Raw genomic sequence first — 18,888 nt, forward strand, 5'->3', positions numbered from 1 at the left:
GAAATCATTGAACAATTAATTAGTCGTTGAACCATTGTATTATTGTTGGATGAGCTGATTACAGTAATTTATCACCTTCTAAATTGTGTGGGCCGTCTTCGAGGGGCCATTAAAGTGATGCTTCTTTTGCCACCACAGATGAGCTGATTACTATTGATTAGTATTCCATGTTTTTGTTGTTACGTTTTTTCTCTCATTCCAGTTATACTTTTGGTTAGTTTCCTAGTGTACGATTTGACGAGATGATAGTACATACTCCTACAATTGTTCGCAAACTATTGAACGTGATATATTCGATTAACTTTGTAAGATGCAGCTTCAGCAACTAGAATGTCTGGTTCAGAACAGGTGAAGTTAGAAAGAACGCAAACAGTCAGCTAGATGTTCAGTGATTTTAGCAGTTTGTGCAGAAGGATGCTATTATTGATTTCTTTATGCTCCATGTCATGGTTTCTAGATGATTTTGAACATGAAAAATACATTAAATAGATAACACTATGAACATTAAATCAAATAATTAAGACAATTAGTTTGCAAGTTTTTTTCCACTGCATTTTATTATTTCACGCACAAAAGATTTATATGACACTCAAAATGCTCATCACACTTTGAAATTTATTAAAAGAAAATTATACTTTCTCAAAGTGGAATTGAAAAAATATCTTATTTTATTTTGATAATATAGGTGTTAAATTCTTGATCAGATTGATTTCATAGAAATTTTCCACTAGTTTTTAAGGAAATCAGGAAACGCAGTGGGATCTTGGTGGATAGTTCATTGTTATAAGCTTTTCAAACTTCCTAAGGATAATGGACTTTAAGTGAGATTTAAATCCTTGTTGACTAGGAAATTGTTCTACCTCTTACCATACAGGGATGGAGTAACCAAGGGAATGTCATGAGCTATGTAACTCAGTCCTCCTATTTTAATACCAAATGGATTCCATCCCCCATCCTCTGTCGGTGTCGATTTTGTCCGAAGCTTCTTCCAATCCCCCCTCGGAGTTAGAGTTGCACAAGCTAAGAAAAACCCATTTAAAATTGATCTCGCTGAGGTTCCATGACGGAGGTCTCGCCAAAAACTTGGGAGTCAAGGGTATCGCGAGGGGAGGAGGTGGTCGATGGCAACAAGAGGTTCTTGATCCAGAGGATCTTGATGCTCTTGGTGCCCTGGAGAGCAGGAGGAGGAACCGATGCCATCGAGGAAAAGGAGGAAAGTGAAATGGATAGGAGGACTTGTGGAGGAGTCTGAGGTTGAAGTCCAGAGGAGGCACGACGATCGTGTAGTCTCACAAATCGTGGAGAATTCCCATTCGCAAATCAATTATTGTTATAACTAAGTAGTGTCAGTCATAAATAGCATAACATTCCCTAATCCATTACATCAAGTGGATGGATATATATCACTTCTCTCCTGGACCACACTTACTTGTCTTATGCCCTTTCCCTATTGTCGCTTGTAGCTATGGCCACTCCCTCCGTAGCAGGCCCTCACCCATGGGAGTAGTCATCGACATGGTCCCTTGACCATGGTTATCACGATCGGATTGACATGTCCTTCATGTTGACATACCCTTCAGTCGACGTCGGAGGCAAGCAAACTGTTGATTCCTATATGAGGGAGTTATATGTGAGGAGAGACCACAGCGGGTGGAGTCATGTAGTAGAACATGAGAACTGTATGTGGGAGAGCATGTAGGGGATGAGGGTAATGTATGGGTGAATAGATCCACCTTATAAAGGGTTAGACAAATAATCTGCCGGAGATTTTAGGGGTATTAGCTGAATTCAAATAGCACTGTTTTAAATTCAACTTACAGTAGAGATGACCTGAGCGGATAATCTCAGGCTGCCAGCAGGGGCTGGTTTCTGCTCCGAGCCGAAAAATTGCCGAGCAAGAAGATCGGCTGAGCCACTAGTGTGAGTTGCCGAGCGGGCGGATCGGCCGAGCAGAGGGCAGATCGAGATGAGGTCGGTCGGTTAGCCGGGTTGGTTGGTCGGTCGGGCGGGTCGGCGGGTCGGTCGGGTCGGTTGGTCGGCCGGGTTGGTGGGTCGGTCGGTTGGTCGGTCGGCCGGGTCGGCGGGTCGGTCGGTCGGCCGGGTCGGCGGGTCGGTCGGTCGGCCGGCCAGGTCGGCGTGCAGCAGAACAGGTCTTGCCAGAAAGGAAGACTAGGTCTGTTTAGAGTAGAATGACCAGGTCTGTTCAGAACAGATCTGCAGAACAAAGACCAGGTCTGCAGAGCAGTCTCGACAGAGCAGTAAGGTCGGGCAAAATCCCGACCGGGCAAGCCGACCGAGGCCTGCAAGTAGCAGTTTTCTTGAAACAGATTCGCCCCCACCTCCGGCTGTGCTTCGAGGCTTATTTGGGAGGTCTGTTTCCTAGGATACAACGGTCTGACCGTGAACTCTACCAAGCACCGGTGGTCGCGGCAAACTGAGTGGTACTTGAAAGCTACCGCGGGCAATCTGTCGAGCAGGAGTTGCACGACAGAGAAGGGGAATGAGGAGAGATTTTCTTGCTTTTGCTGTGTTATCTGCGTAACCTTTTGCCTAAGGTCGCAACCTCCTTATATAGGAGCTCATGACCAAAGGACACTATTAATGATCATTACTCAACGCCAAGCAACAAAAAGATATATGTGGCAAAATGTTGGTTGTTCCGCTTGGGTAAATTTTTGCCCCGACCGGTCCGGCATTCGTGTGCGCAGGTTGCGCTCGCGCACGAGTCAACTTAGTTCAATGCAATCCGGGCCCTGGATTTGCACCCCCCCTGCGCACCCACGCGTGAGAGAGCCTCTCCCCATGCATTTGTTCACATCCTCAATGCATGTGAATCAATATAAACCAACAAACTTGCCTTGAAACTTCCAATATGGGACTAAAGTCCCATTCACAATGGAGCTTCTTCTCTTCCACCTCTTCTCCATTCACACTTATTCAACATAAAGATCTATCTAGTCCATAGCAAATGACTAGGGGTAAAAATATATCAAATCCATTTATGGTTGTAGCTTTGCCAAAAAGTCCAAGAGGATGAATAGGCCCACCATAAAAGTCTATCTAGTTTGTTGCAAATGACTTACAGTAAGGATAACATCAAATCTGTTTATAGCTGGGATTAGCAAACAGCTCGCGGTAAAGGCATGTTAAATCCATTAATATTTGGTCACTTGCTCAAAGTGATTTCATGGGCCTTGGCCCGTAACATAGGAGGAGATGTATCGAGATGATGTGATCACTGATGACTCACAGACACATGGGAGATGTGAGAGACATGGAGGAGGTGCGAGGCACCTGCTTGCAGAGGACACAGGGCATAGTGCAGACACTGATGATATGGGTACATGAGCAACATGGACAGAGATCGCAAGTAGTACTGGATGATACCTCAGCTTCAGCCCCTAGTATTGAGGATGAGCTTGAAACCAGCATGTGCAGAGAGATAGTGATAGATAGTACATGAGTTGGCATATGTACACAATCATGATTCTCTTTCCAGATCTAACACATCGTCAAACATGACATAAGGGCAGGATCACTTTTGTATGAATGTGTATTTTGATGATACATATATTTACTTTTTCATCAAAAAAAATAAAAAATGAGACGCTTGAGCATAACCTTGCATCACATTCGTATACTGACTATCTCTATCTCACCGTCGGTAGCACGCTCTCTAACACCGTTGTCAATGGCCAGGTCTTCCATCACGACCTCCAAATTTTTATCATTACATGTAATTTAACTTAACAATTTCATAAATAATAAAAAAAATATCCAAGAAAATTTTAAAATTTGGTAAAATATAGAAAAATATGAGTTGGTAACATGCTTGCACAAAGTAAACTCGAACCTCTGCCAACTCAAGATCAACCCATCTATTTCAAATTTCTAAATCCGTCCTTACTCGTGCACCCTTAATAATAATTATATATTAATAAAAAATATACCTATAAATCAAAATAGGCATGCGGCTCAAAGGTAAAGGACTCCACTCTCTTTGTATCCTTCGGCGGGCTCTAGTAATTAAAAATCTAATCTTCTTCAGCATATATGCATCCCATTTAATCTGATCCGTTGGATTAATCGGCATTAGTTGGTGGTAAGTAGTAGGTAATTAAGCGCATCGAGCCAGATGTCGGAAAATAAGCCTCTCATAGTGCATTGTGGGCCATTCATGTTCTCGATCGTCTCTTCAATAATTAAAGCATTCCCGTAGTCCAAGAAAATCCAATTATATACAGCCTTTCCCAATAAATTAATAGCTTTCTCTCCAAGTAAGGATGTTATGGTCTGGTTTTTTCTGATCTCTCCTTATCTGTTCTGTAATTATAATCAGATTCTAATTAGAATCCCGTCATAATTAACTATGATTATGAATTCGTATTCTTATTCAAATGATAATTTAAGTTAGGACAGACAACCGAAGACCGTTCAGAGGCCGTCGGCCATTTGGAGGCCGCCAACTATAGATGAGATATCGGGTTATCGAGTTCCAAGCGGAGGGTAGTTTCCGACTGTCTTATCCAATCCAAACTACAACCTGGATGATAATATAAACCCAGGGAGGAATCATATCAATTACGGTAGGATTCCGACCAGAATCTGACCGTAATTACGGATCGAACCAAGACAGGACCAGGAAAAAATGGACCAGAAGATTTGCTCTCCTCTCTCCCCTGCTTCATATATATATATATATATATATATATATATATATATATATATATATATATATATATATATATATATATATATATATATATATATATATATATATATATATATATATATATATATATATATATATATAATTGGACCCCGTGGGTCATCCGAGATGGTATGGGGCGGAGGTTGCTGCAATGAGGCTGCCGGGTCGAAACTCAGTGGCAACAGGGGAATAAATCTCCTATCCCTGTATCCCACCCGGTCCGTCCCATGCTAGCTCGGGTGCTGCGATTTACCTCCCTCATGATGACCGTGGGTCCGATCGGTGGGGGCCCTGGGGGCGAGGGTTTCGCCTTTTTGCTGCAATATATATATATATATATATAATCATCATGTCCCCTCATGGCGGTACGGTGACTGAAGCATAGGTATTACTCTTTATATATATATATATATATATATATATATATATATATATATATATATCATGTCCCCTCAGGGCTGTACGGTGACTAAAGCATGGGTATTACTAAAAGAGTTAAAATAGAATTATCAAAATTGACCGGATCAAATTACCAAATCAAATCATATTAGTATTTGGATTATTCTAATAATTCTATTATAATTATTCTCAGAATTATTCTTAGAATAATTTTGTTATTTATTAATTAGTTAATTGACCAAGTACTTTTTGAACATTATATATTGTATTATCTTTAGGGCAAATATCAAAGAACAATAGATTTTATTGCTCTCATATTATTTCTTGCTCTCTTCCTATTCTTCTTCTTACATGGTATCAGAGCCATATCATTTTTATCTTCCCTCAATTCCTTGAGGCGGAGATCCTATAAACGACGAATTTTAAATTTTTCCCTCATGCCTCTTCTTTTCTCCTACATGATTTAATTTTCTTATTCTTCTCTATTTTTCAAAACAAACGAAAAATACTTATTTTCTTCCGCTGCCAACCCTTTTGCTTCTCTTTCCTCTTCCTTAATCTCTATTTTTTCCGTCTCCGTGGTTTTTCTCCACTGCCACCGGACAAGTTATTTTTTATTTTAGATCTCAAATACTTAAAGAGGTCAAAAGAAAAGTTCAAACTGATGTCAGATTTGTCACATCGTTGGTCATACTGGAAATATATGCCCTAAAAGACTTGATTGGTTTCGGATAAAATATCAAATTTATCTTGGAATTGGACATTTTGGTATTCAATGTTCTAGTCCATTTGACTCAAATATCATTGGTGGTCCTACAACCTCAAGACAACCAGCTATTTCACAAGTATATCCTAAAGTTCTTTCGTCTGTGCCTACTTGTGGTAAAACCTCAAAGTTTTCATCTACTGATTAGTATATTGATAATGGAGCAACTCATCATATCACATCAAATTATAATATCCTTACAGACGTAATGTCATATTATGGCTCAGATACGGTGCAAGTAGGCGATGGTTCAGGTTTGCAAATTACTAATCTTGGAAACATATATGTTCATTTATCTAATCAAACTTTTCACATGCACAATGTCTTTCATGTTCCATCTATCACTAAAAATTTACTTTCTACACGTTAATTTTGTCTTGATAACAATGTCATTTTTGAGTTTCATTATAATCATTATCTTATAAAGGATAGAGGAACAAATGCTATTGTGTTTTATGGGAGAATCAAAAATGTCCTCTATTGTCTTCAGAGTTCTTCAATCAAAGCTTTTATTGGTGAACGTACAAAAAAACAAGCTTGCCATGCTTGACTTGGTCATCATTCCCTTCGTATTATTCAGTCAATCATCAATAGGTATGGGTTACCTACTTCTATTACCTCCTCTCCATCTCATTCATGTACGACCTGCATGGAATCTAAAAGTCATAAGTTACCTTTCTCTTCATCTGCTCATGTTTCGAATTTTCAATTTTTCACTTGAAATAATCCATTCTGATGTTTGGGGCCCTGTACCTATTTTGTCTAATCAAGGTTTCCAATATTATGTTACATTCATTGATCATTTTAGTAAATATACTTGGCTTTATCCTATGAGAAGGAAATCTGATTTATTTGATATATTTTGTAATTTTCAAATTCAAGTTGAACGATCTTTTAATCGTAAAATACTCTCTTTTCATTCTGATTGGGGAGGTGAATATCAAGCTCTCCATCGTCATCTTGTCTCTTGTGAAATTGTTCATCGAGTTTCTTGTCTTCACACTCCAAAACAAAATGGCTCTGCTGAGAGAAAACATAGACATATAGTTGAAACTACCTTAGCTCTTCTTCATTATGCATCGGTTCCGCGCAAATTTTGGGATGAAGCTATTAGCACTGCACTATATCTCATAAATCGACTTCCTACTCCATTGCTCAATCATAAATGTCCTTTTGAAAAACCTTATAATCAAACCCCTGATTATACTTTCCTTCGAATTTTTGGTTGCGCATGTTATCCATGGTTATGCTCCTATTCTAAACATAAACTTGACTCTCGTTCACTACAATGTATTTTTCTTGATTATAGTAATTTGCACCATGATTATCGTTGCTTGCATATACCAACAGGACGAATTTATATTTCACGACATGTTACTTTTGATGAGTCTCTATTCCCTTTTTCGGTAGCTTCTTCAATCTCTCCTCCAGATACAAGTGGCACCTTTTTAATGCCACCTAATATTATCAGAAGTGATGACATCCTAGGTCCTGCTCCGGAGCTCTCTAATAACTCTCATATACCATCAGAATTACCTCAGGTTGTTACTCCAATCTTAGAAGCCTCGTCGATCGAAGATAATATCTTCGTCGCATGCTTCCCATTAGTGATATTTATGAGCATTGCCCACCAAATACAACTCGATATTCCCTTCCACAAGCTCTAGTGGTCTCTTCAAAATCTATTGAACCAACCTATTTTACACAAGTAAACAAGGATCCAAACTGACATAGTGCAATGACTACAGAATTTGATGCACTTCTTCACAATGGAACATGGACTCTAGTTCCGCGCACTCCCTCAATGAATGTTGTGGGCTCTAAATGGGTATTCCATCTTAAGCATCGAGTTGATGATTCTCTTGAAAGATACAAAGCTCGACTTGTAGCTAAAGGATTTAGTCAACAATCAGGTATTGACTTTAATGACACTTTTAGTCCGGTCATCAAAAATACATCTGTCAGACTATTATTATAAATAACTGTTAATTCTAATTGGCTTGTACGACAATTGGACATTTCAAATGCATTTCTCCATGGTCATCTTGAGGAAACTGTATTTATGGAGCAACCATCTAGGTTCATTAATCCACAATTTTCATCTCATGTTTGCCAACTCAAGAAATCCTTATATGGTATTCGACAAGCTCCTCGTGCATGGTTTCATCGACTATCTAATTGGTTACAAGCTCAAGGATTTTCTGGATCAAAGACCGACTCGTCTCTATTTCACAAATATAATGATGGATATATGAAATTTTTTCTTATTTATGTGGATGACATTCTGATAACCGACAATAATCACAAGGGTATCACAACTTTATTAAGTCTTCTCAATCAAGACTTTCCTACTCGAGATTTGGGTATTGCTCATTTTTTTCTTGGTATTGAGCTTATTCCACATGAGGATGGTTATCTTCTCTCTCAGATTAAATACATTACTGGACTTCTTCAAAGAGCCAAAATGGATGGAGCACGCCCGGTCTCTACACCAATTATTATAAACAACTCTCCAACTTCATCCTCTCTTACTCTATCTGATCCACAGATTTATCGAAGTATTGTTGGAGCCTTACAATATGTCACTATCACACGCCCTGATATTACTTTTGTGGTAAATCGTGCTTGTCAATTTATGCATGCTCCAACTGAACAAAATTGGGATAATGTAAAAAAGAATACTTCGCTATCTCAAAGGTATTATTCTACATGGTCTTCTTTTATATATATCGCCAATCGTCTCGAGATTTACATGCATATAATGATGCAGATTGAGCAAGTTCTCCTGAAGATAGATGCTCTACTAGTGGATATACAATATTTCTTGGACGAAATCTTTTCTCATGGAATTCGAAAAAGCAACCTACAGTATCTCGTTCAAGCACTGAGGCAGAATATAAAGATATAGCAAATACAACATCAGAAATTATTTGGCTTCAATCACTTCTCTCTGAACTTCATTTTGCATCAAATATTGCACCAAAAATTTGGTGTGACAATATTGGAGCAACATAACTTACAGCAAATCTAATCTTTCATGCCCGTACAAAACATGTGGAAATTGATTTTTATTTTGTTTGTGAACGTGTGACAACTCAACAGTTATCCGTCTCTTATATTTCTGCTGAAGATCAAATCACTGACATCTTTACTAAGTCACTATCTAGACAACGTTTCAACAAGTTAGCAAGAAAATTTAACATCAGAGATCTCCCGTTGAGTTTGTTGAGGGGTAAAAGAGATAAAACAGAATTATCAAAATTGACCGGATCAAATTACCAAATCAAATCATATTAGTATTTAGATTATTATAATAATTCTGTTATAATTATTCTCAGAATTATTCTTAGAATAATTCTGTTATTTATTAATTAGTTAATTGACCAAGTATTTTTTGAACATTATATATTGTATTGTCCTTAGGGCAAATATCAATGAACAATAAATTTTATTGCTCTCATATTATTTCTTGCTCTCTCCTTATTCTTCTTCTTACAATTACCACATGAGGTTTGAGGATCAAAACTCGACACGTCTGAGTATGTTCTCTCTCATGCCTTGCCCACTTACAATAATGGAGACGGATTGATGGAGACGTGTATATATATATATATATATATATATATATATATATATATATATATATATATATATATATATATATATATTCGCCCTTTGACCTTCCAGCTCGTTGGCAACTAGATCGCTCACCGAGGCCGCTGCAGGAGGCGGCGGTGGAGGTCGAGGATCTGGCCGTGGGCCCGGATATGGATCTGGCTCCAATTCTGGATATGGTGAGGGTGTCGGTGGCGGAAGCGCTGGAGGGTACTGTAGAGGAGGCAAAGGCAGTGGCGGAAGAGAACGAGGCAGCGATAGCTCTGGCTCCGGGTCCAGCAGCTGTTATGGATTGGGATACGGTGAGGGCACTGGAGGAGGAAACGCTGGAGGGTATGGGAAAGGTGGCGACTGTGGAGGCCGTGGCGGTGGGGGAGAAGTGGGAGTTGTAGGCTCCATCTCGGGTTACCTTACGGTGAGGGGTGGTGTGGCTGGTAATGTCGGAGGATATGGAAGGGTCGCGGCGGTGGAGGTGGTGGCGGCGGAGGAGAGGGAGGCAGTAATGGGTCAGGAGGATCCGGATCCGGGCAAGGGTATGGATCCGGCTATGGCTTTGGCGTAGGTGATGGATACGGTCATGAATGAGCTAGGCAGTGGATAGGATCATGGAGGAGGCGGCGGAGGCGAAGGTAGTAATGGGATCGAGCGGCAGCACTGGTTCTGGATACGATGACGGTGACAACGACAACAATTAGAATTCATTAGATTATAGAAGAAGAAGTTGTAAGTTCTATTAACGTGGATAAAATAATGTGGAACTCACGTTAGAGAGGGTGAAACCTTCTTAAGTTTTGACTCCAAGACCACTACAATTTTATCCACTGAATTAAACCCCTGATGACCGTTCTATTAATGTGGATGATATGACGTAATGTGGTATTAGTGTAACACCATTCTAAACAATGAATAAATGCAATCACGTATAAAGTTATATTTTATAAATATTTTGTTTATATTTATAAACAAGCAACCAAGTGTCACTTGGATAGTCTGAGCAGGGAGAAGAAATGATATATAATTTTTAAATAGTAAATAAATACACCTTAAAAAAATTACACCCTGATATGATATGAAATTGTTGCATAATAGTTTTATTATCAATTTCATTAAAGAAATCTTTCCCAATGTACTAAACCATACCAACATTAACTCAATCATCTTCTGTTAAGTTGCACAGTCAATTTTTCATGATCTTCCTGGTGGAAAATACTTTCTCTATACTCACAGTATGACAAAGTCAATACTAAAATAACAAGCATATAAATCATTTACTCTGTACTCACAGTAAGAACTGACAAAGTCAACTTTTTTACTCTGTGTTTATCCCATCCTCCAAAATAAGTGCTAGAAAAATATAAATGGAAATATAACTGATGGATAATTAGTTTCACATTAGTTGAATGATATTGCTGATCAATTATACAGATGGGTGTGAATCTAGGATTCAAATTATAGTAACTCAAAAGATTCTTTTATAAATATCACTGTATATAAAGGATCGCATTCAGGACACAATGTCCATGTGAAGCAGTCATAAGTTGCAAACTCTATTTTGTGTGCTCAGTTTGCATGGAACTCGGCCAATACGTGTCACACTTCTCTCATATAGGCATACAGACGTGTCGCATAAAGGACACACCATATAACATGCCTTTGGTTGAGTATACACAATACCTGGACTTTGTGTTAAATGTGCTTGTCTTTGTTGGGCTTGCCACGGACATTGTTTCATGTTTCTTTTGTTGGGCTTGCCACGTGTATTGATCTACAAGTGTTAATTATATGGTAGCAAAAGTAACTATGCTCGGCTCATGCTCTCGTTAAGTCATTTCAGAGTAATACGAAGGAGATAATGGATGACTACTAATCTTTAAAATAATGACTGATGTATTAGAATTGCGTTGCTTGAACAGGATCTATAAATGCTATATGAATGCACACCACTTAGGTTGCATTGTTGCACGCCATGAGTGTTTGCGTGCTGAACATACGACACATGCATAATGTCACTTGTTTACTTAGGCTATATTTGATAGGATATAATCTGTGTTATAATATAATTTTTTATTTGGTACAGTTTTAAAGGTGTAATAAAAAAATAATCTGGATTATAAAAGATAATAAAGTTTTATAATATGGATTACAAGACACCATGTAATCTGATTACATTATAAGATCATCGTTTAGTTAAATTTTAAATGTCAAATATATCCCTAGTTCATTTTCGACATTAATCGGTCACCAATGTCACTTTCGCCGTTGTCGTCGGCTACCACCTTTGAGTGTTGCCGCTGCCTGTCGCTGCCGGCCGCCGATCGCTGCCTCCAGGTGCCGCAGCCACCTCCCCCAGCCACCGCCTCCGGGCACCGTCAGCCGCCCCCAGCAACCACCTTCGAGCACCGTCACCACCTTTGGGCGCCGCCGTTAGCGGTCACCGAGGTCGCTGTCGCCACTAGCAGCCACCTTCGGGCACCGTCAACCACTGTTGCCGGCCACCACCATCGGCCATTGCCACCAACCCCCGCCTCCGGTTGAGGTGCAGCAGCAACCGCCACTGGCCATCGCCTCCGACAGAAGTCGCAGGATATTTTTATCATTTTATAATAATACAAATTACATTCGTTATAAAAAGTATTAGACATCAAACAAAAGAATGTGATCACCCTTGTAACCAAGATTACATTGTATTACAAATTTGATTACATTATAAGCTAAATTACATTATGCCTAATTAAACGCAACCTTAAGGTTGATAGGCAATCCTTATAAGAGGAGGCATATGCCAAACTTGAAGAAGCAGGGAAAAATATGTGAGCAACCGAAAATGAAAGAGAGCCAGCTAGTGAAATTAATAGAGAAGGTGTTGAAAGAGAATCTCGTAATCCCTTTTGTTTCTCCCTCTTATTATTCTGGCATACAATTCTTCACTCGACAGACACTCATGATAGCGTTCAGGTATACGCTCAGTTCACCATGTCAATCTGTGTTAGGTTGTGTCATGGTTTCACCATTTTATCTTGAGAAACATACGTCCAAGTGTGACCTCTTAGCACTGTCGGAGGGGATGAATCTATTTTAAGGAGACTGCCTTGCTGCAGGACTCTACGTCTTTGTTCCTCGGGGGATGCTCCTCACACAACTCAAACACAGGCTCCGTATTTGTTCAGTGTCAGTCTCGAGCCATTGGCATTAGTGTCCTCGACTCGACACTCGGAAAACTCACCGACATAACAACTTGATGATCGACCTACTCAGCCAGGTCGACATCTTAAGATTATCAGCTCAAGTCAGCTTAACAGATAATTAAGTATTATCCCTCCAGCAACTTGTGGATAAAGGATCAATAATAAGTTCAAATACTTCAATTACAGATGAAAACATGGAAGTGAACCTAACTAAAGTACCATAATATGAATCCCAACGAATATCACTGGCTCGTTACAAGTTAGTTTCTTAATTCAATCCACGTCCGCTAAGAATCTCCCCTTTCCTTAGCATTTTTATAACTTTTTTCATGTTGTTTGGCTCTAAGAATATCTTACCTCTTACAAGATGCTCCAACAACATTCATAACCTTCGATGTGATCTCAAAAAGATATTGAACTTGAAAATGATACTTTGCGACATCTACTAAACTCAATTAGATTTGATGAGCGAAACAATAAACATAAAAGGAACATGTTTTTTTTTTTTTTTTTACAATTTGTAAAATAAGAGTTTTCAAGCATTTAAGCTCACCTTGCATATTGCTCCTTTCATCATAACCTTGACCACGTAAACTTGAGATGCTTAAACCATGACGAGGGATAATTGATCAATGACATGATCCTTAAGTGAAGTTGTAGTACTAGGAAATATTCAATACCAAGAAAATGTTCTAATATCTTTCCCTCTTTATTCATGTATCTTAAAACAACTGTCATTTTTCTTTTTCATTGATACATCACGAGAATCATCAACCAAGATAGTAGAATATTGTTAGGACCGGTTGAGCTAGGGGAGGGGGGGGGGGGGGGGGGGGTAATGGTTCACTTTGATTCTTAGTGAACTTCATGTTGCACAGCGAAAACTTGAAGGATATGCTAACTTCTTGTATTTACTTGGTATTCGCCTCCTTGGGGTGACTAATCCAAGGGTCCACACCATGGTTACACTTTTATACTATGAAACTTCTCCTTCTCGGATCAACACCGAAGGTGGAGAAACCTTATACAATGATCTACAAATATTCCTCTCCACAGAACACCTCATAAGGAAGAAGAAGACAAAAGATTAGGGTTTTAAGTACACCTTCTTCTTCTTTGAGTGGCTTGAGATTGTAGCACTAGTGAGAGCTTGAGCTTGAGCATTGGAGAAAAATTGATCGCAATGGAACAGTGTATGAAAAACAAGCTCCATGAGCGTTCTTAAACTCTGTGAAAAGGAGCCATTTTTCTTATCATTTTGTGAGTCTCAATCGATTAAGAAGTAATCTTAATCGATTACCCAGTGTTAATCAATTAGAGTAGTCAATTTGGTGCGTGTTTCATTTACACGACTCCTCTAAATTGCCTACCCTAATCGATTAAGATTAGGGTAATCGACTAGATCAATCGATTAGAGATTATTCTGTTTCAACCATAATGTCTCGTAAGCGATTGAGCAAATAACTTAAGCTTTGAATAGAAGCCTTCTATTCGAAGTAAAAAGGCATTGTAGGCGATTGATCCAATCATTTACAGTGCCCTAATCGATTACCGTAATCGATTAAGAAACCTTTTGTTTCAAACACAAGGTTTGTTAAGCAAATGACTCAATCGCTTAACCCCCTCTTAATCGATTAAGCATTTTTATTAATCAATCAACACGCTTTGCTTGTGGTAATTATCAATTACCCCACCAAGAATCTTGTTCTCGACCTCTCTGGACTTCTTTTGTCTTACATCAGGTTCCAACATGTAAGGGCTTCTTCTGTGCTAAATATTTGGTCCCTTGACCTCCTTGAACTTCTCTTGCCTTGCATCCGATCTTCCAACCTACAAGGGCTTTTCTTGCTAGGAATTCGGTCCTCAACCTTCTTGGTCTTGCAAACTCGAACTCATATTAAATACAATGTATTAGCTTAAACTTAAATAGTCATCAATCATCAAAATTTCTTCCTTAGGGCATGATTGCACTAATAATCTCACTCTCTTTGATGTTTGACAGTGTATTTAAGTTTAGACTAATTTTCAGTATAACATAAGTATAAACAATATCATGTAGCATAGTAAACTTTTTGCAATAGCATGAAACTATGTAAACTATATTTGTAAACTAGCAAAATGTATAGTAAGGTGTTATGCAATAACATGAAATTTAAATGTAATATTTTCTCCCCCTTGGCAAATATAAAAAAGAATGACATACAAGAATAGAAACTAAAGAAAGAAGTGAAACTCCTCCTAAAGCGATGCATATAATCCATATCACCAAAGCATGTGCTCCTTTTAAACAAATACAAGGAACATAAATATAGTAGGGGCACTCCCCCTAAGCATATGTAATATGAGAAAAATATAACCATATAAACATATAGATATAATAGGGGCACCCCCTCCAAAACTCCATAGATAAGTCAAATTGTTCATACAAATAGTCATGACCCAAAAGAACGTATCTAAGTACACTATAGATATTCTCTAGTCTCTGGTGAATGGTATATAAAAATTCATCATGTCAGTAGCACCAACAACATCATCGCTAACTGCAGGAGGAACGACATCTCCGGAGGTGCTAGCATCAGTAGTAGAGTCACCACCAACATGAAGAGGAGGGCAAAATGATGGCCCGATAGTCCAGGAGTGGACTAGCTTGTGTAATAAGGCAATATCAGATCAAATATTAGCAAGAGTCATCTGAGTACCTACCTGGCCTTGTGTAAGAGTAGCAAGCCACCCATGAATCTATGCTATCTCTAGATTACTATCCAAGTGTAACTCCTCAAATCAGGTGTCCATGGTCTCCTCAAATCGAAGAAGCTAAGCCTGGACATCAGCCTCAGACTCAGATGTGTCAGATTCAACCTCTGCCTCAGCATTAGCTTCGACAACCTCGGCTGCCTGCTACCTCGGTTGTTGCGCATCCCAACGAAGATGATCACCCTCGACACAATGTGAGCCAAGGAGAAGGAGCTCATAGAGATCCCTGAATACTTTCATGACATCAAATGTTGACAACCATGTGTCACGTCAATCCCCACGACTCCAACCACTCAATAATGAAATGGTCAAACGACATGTGTATCATCCCATGAACTGGCTCAGTGAAATGAATGATATATTGGAATATGTTTAATGCAATGTTGATGTCAAGGGACTGGATGAGAGCATATAATATGAACATATGCATGGGTCTGATGGAAGCAAGGGCCCGAGTGACAATGAGTAAAATGTAGTTGACTATGATCTTAAACAAGGCATAATCAGCTAGAGAGAGCTCCATAGAAGAATATATGGTGATAAAAGCTAGGGGTCCATCAGGATGAGGTCGGCCATAAAAATGTTGATGCATGCTATCAAGAGAAATATGATAAAATGGTGGAGGTAGAAGCTCTGACAATGTAGGGTAGAAAATAAAAGTATCAATGGACGACCAACACACTAAAAATGACGGTAAAATAGAAGGAGAAAAATCTAAAGTGTGTTTAGCAATGCAAGTTTGATATTGGTATTCTTCACCATGAGGATGGAGGTTATTATAAAATTGGGATACATAATTCTCATGGATCCCATGCTCAGGATATACTAGCTTGTCTAACTGATAGTGGCGTAGAACTCTCACTACATTAGAGCAATGGTCATGAGCAAACTTTTGATCTATGGATCGAGTAGAAATCAACTTGAACTTATGGGTGTTAAATTTATGTTGTAATGATGCATTGGGAAACCTAGAATCTATAGGTGGCTGAGGGGATTGAGAAGAACCCTCACCTACAACAATTGATTTTTGTCTAATAATGATGAAACACAAACAATGCTCAACATGTGAATGATGTACCAACAATAAAGGTTATACACAAAGCGTGAATGCAAATGAGATGATGCATAAAGACATCAGAAACAACCGATTTGCAATGGGCATAGAGCAACAAAAAAAAAAAAACTAAAAATCAAGTTCTGGGGTTTAGGAATTACTTAGTTTTCAGAGGCATGGCTGAGGAGGAAGATGGCGCTGAAGTGTACTATTGAAGGACAGAACTTGCCGATGGTGAGGAAGCATTGGCTAGGGCACTTGATCGACAGCAAGAGAGGCAAGGAAAATGTCGTCGGCTAGGGCAGAGACACGAAACGAGAGGTTTTTAAAAGGGGAAAGTGGGTAGGTGACTTATTTATGACGCAGGATTGTAATCGGAATTGATTATGAAATATCTTAGTCACTTAGAATGACGATAAGCGATAAGAACAAGCACTTCAGATAAATTTTATGCGTCCTGAGAATGTGCAGTAAGTGACTACCTTAATCGATTAAGGAGTCTGAATCAATCACTGTGATCGATTCAGAAAGTCGATCAGGTGAATTTAACCGAATCAATTACCGTAATCGATTCAACACACTTTTGGCATAGACTATGGTTCCAAATTGATTGATCCAATCGATTTGGGTTGTCCTAATCGATTTTCTTAATCAATTCCAACCTGAATAGTGACTAAGTGTTGAGTTCTTAAGTGATTGATAACTGATATCAATCGCTTAAGGTTCTGATAACTCCATAGCTGTCAAATTCCTATCGAATTGTTACCAACTTGAGCCCCCTGGATTTAAAGATTGTAAGAGTATCACTAAAAAGAGGAAAGTGATTTAATTTGACTAGGATTGTTGGTAGGTTTAAAATGTCTAATCATGATCTTTGGACCAAATATACATTAATTATGTATTGATCTTCCCCATGATTAATCAAATAAATGATCAATAGAAAAAAAATCAATCTTCTTGATTAAAGTAATGCATCGTAACAAGCATTATGACCAAGATAATTGTCCCTAACCTCTCACTTCCATCTAAACATATCAAAAGGACAAACAAGGGAAATCTTATGTTTTTGTGAGAGGCAAAACAAAGGTTAAGGAAACTTCAAGAATTTTATCTTTAAAATGATCATGGCGAATTGTGGTCTTGTCAATACAACACATTCTCAATTCCCTTCGAAGAAAACTAAAATCAACTTCGAGAAGAGGTTTAGTGAAAATATCGGCTAAGTTTGATTTTGACTCAATATAATTTAGAACGATATCACCTCGAGTCACATAATCACGAATAAATGATGCTTGACCTCTATCTATTATGTTCTTGAATGATGGATGAGATTTTTTTATCAAATTTATCATACTCATATTATCACAAAGAACTTAGACATTTTTATAAGTGAGTTTACAGTCTTCTAGAGTATGGGTCATCCATAATAATTGTGATACACATTCTCGCATAGGAATATATTTCGCTTGGATTGTGGAGAGAGCTACACAATGTTGTTTCCTACTTGACCAACTTACTAGAGAAGACTTTAGAAATTGACATTCACCACTAGTACTTTTATGATCCAATTTGCATCTGACATAATCAGAATCAATATATCCCACTAGATCAAAAGTTTTGATTCGAGGGTACCAAAGGCCTACATTTTGGGTTCCCTTGAGATATCGCATAATTCATTTAATGACACTCAAATGTGACTCCTTGGCACATGATTGATACCTTGCACACATATCCACAGCAAATAGTATGTCGAGTCTACTCGTCATGAGATAAAGAAGACTCCCTATAGTACTACGATATATGTTATAGTCAACCTCTTTTCCTTCAAGATCGTTATCTAATTTAGTGCTACTGACCATGGGAGTAGATATATCTTTGGCATTTTCCATTCTAAATTTCTTAAATAATTCTTTGGCATATTTAGATTGATGAATATAAATGTTCTCTTTTGTTTGTTTAATTTGTAAACCTAGGAAAAATGTTAACTTACTGACCAAACTCATTCTCCATGTAATTGATAAACTCATTTAAGAAATCTTTATTTGTGAAACCACAAATAATGTCATCTACATAGACTTGGGTCATAAAGATATCATTACCACTATTTTTTAAGAACAAGGTAGGATCAATCTTTCCTCTATGAAATCCTTTTGATACTAAAAATGTTGACAATCGTTCATACCAAGCATGTGGAGTCTGTTTTAGCCCATATAAGGCTTTTTTTTTTAAGTTTATACACATGATTTGGAGATTCTAAATATTCAAACCCTGGTGGTTGCTCAACATATACCTCTTTCTTTATAAAACCATTTAAAAATATTGATTTTACATCCATTTGATATAATTTAAATCCTTTATGAGTAGCAAATACTAACATCATCCTAATAGACTCTAATCTAGCTAC

General features: G+C 38.3%; 2 protein-coding genes across 2 annotated transcripts; both read left to right on the forward strand.

Moving 5' to 3' along the window:
• The first annotated feature begins 936 nt into the window (after nucleotides 1-936).
• Nucleotides 937-10,053, forward strand: LOC122044021 (glycine-rich cell wall structural protein-like). Its single transcript, XM_042604569.1, has 2 exons — nucleotides 937-1,217; nucleotides 9,579-10,053. The coding sequence occupies exons 1-2, from the start codon at nucleotides 937-939 to the stop codon at nucleotides 10,051-10,053; spliced, it is 756 nt and encodes a 251-aa protein (XP_042460503.1).
• Nucleotides 10,054-10,096: 43 nt separating this feature from the next.
• Nucleotides 10,097-12,026, forward strand: LOC122044022. The gene is made up of 2 exons (XM_042604570.1): nucleotides 10,097-10,120; nucleotides 11,709-12,026. Exons 1-2 carry the CDS (start codon nucleotides 10,097-10,099, stop codon nucleotides 12,024-12,026), a joined length of 342 nt encoding a protein of 113 aa, XP_042460504.1.
• The last annotated feature ends 6,862 nt before the right edge of the window (nucleotides 12,027-18,888 follow it).

This window comes from Zingiber officinale, chromosome 2A (genome assembly GCF_018446385.1).
Source record: "Zingiber officinale cultivar Zhangliang chromosome 2A, Zo_v1.1, whole genome shotgun sequence".
In the NCBI taxonomy this organism is placed as follows: Eukaryota; Viridiplantae; Streptophyta; class Magnoliopsida; order Zingiberales; family Zingiberaceae; genus Zingiber; species Zingiber officinale.

Coding starts and splice junctions, on each gene's coding strand:
- LOC122044021 (XM_042604569.1), top strand. CDS start 937: ATGGATTCCATCCCCCATCCTCTGTCGGTGTCGATTTTGTCCGAAGCT. Junction 1,218..9,578: donor CATCGAGGAAAAGGAGGAAA/GTGAAATGGATA, acceptor GTTGGCAACTAG/ATCGCTCACCGAGGCCGCTG.
- LOC122044022 (XM_042604570.1), top strand. CDS start 10,097: ATGGAGGAGGCGGCGGAGGCGAAG. Junction 10,121..11,708: donor AGGAGGCGGCGGAGGCGAAG/GTAGTAATGGGA, acceptor ATATATCCCTAG/TTCATTTTCGACATTAATCG.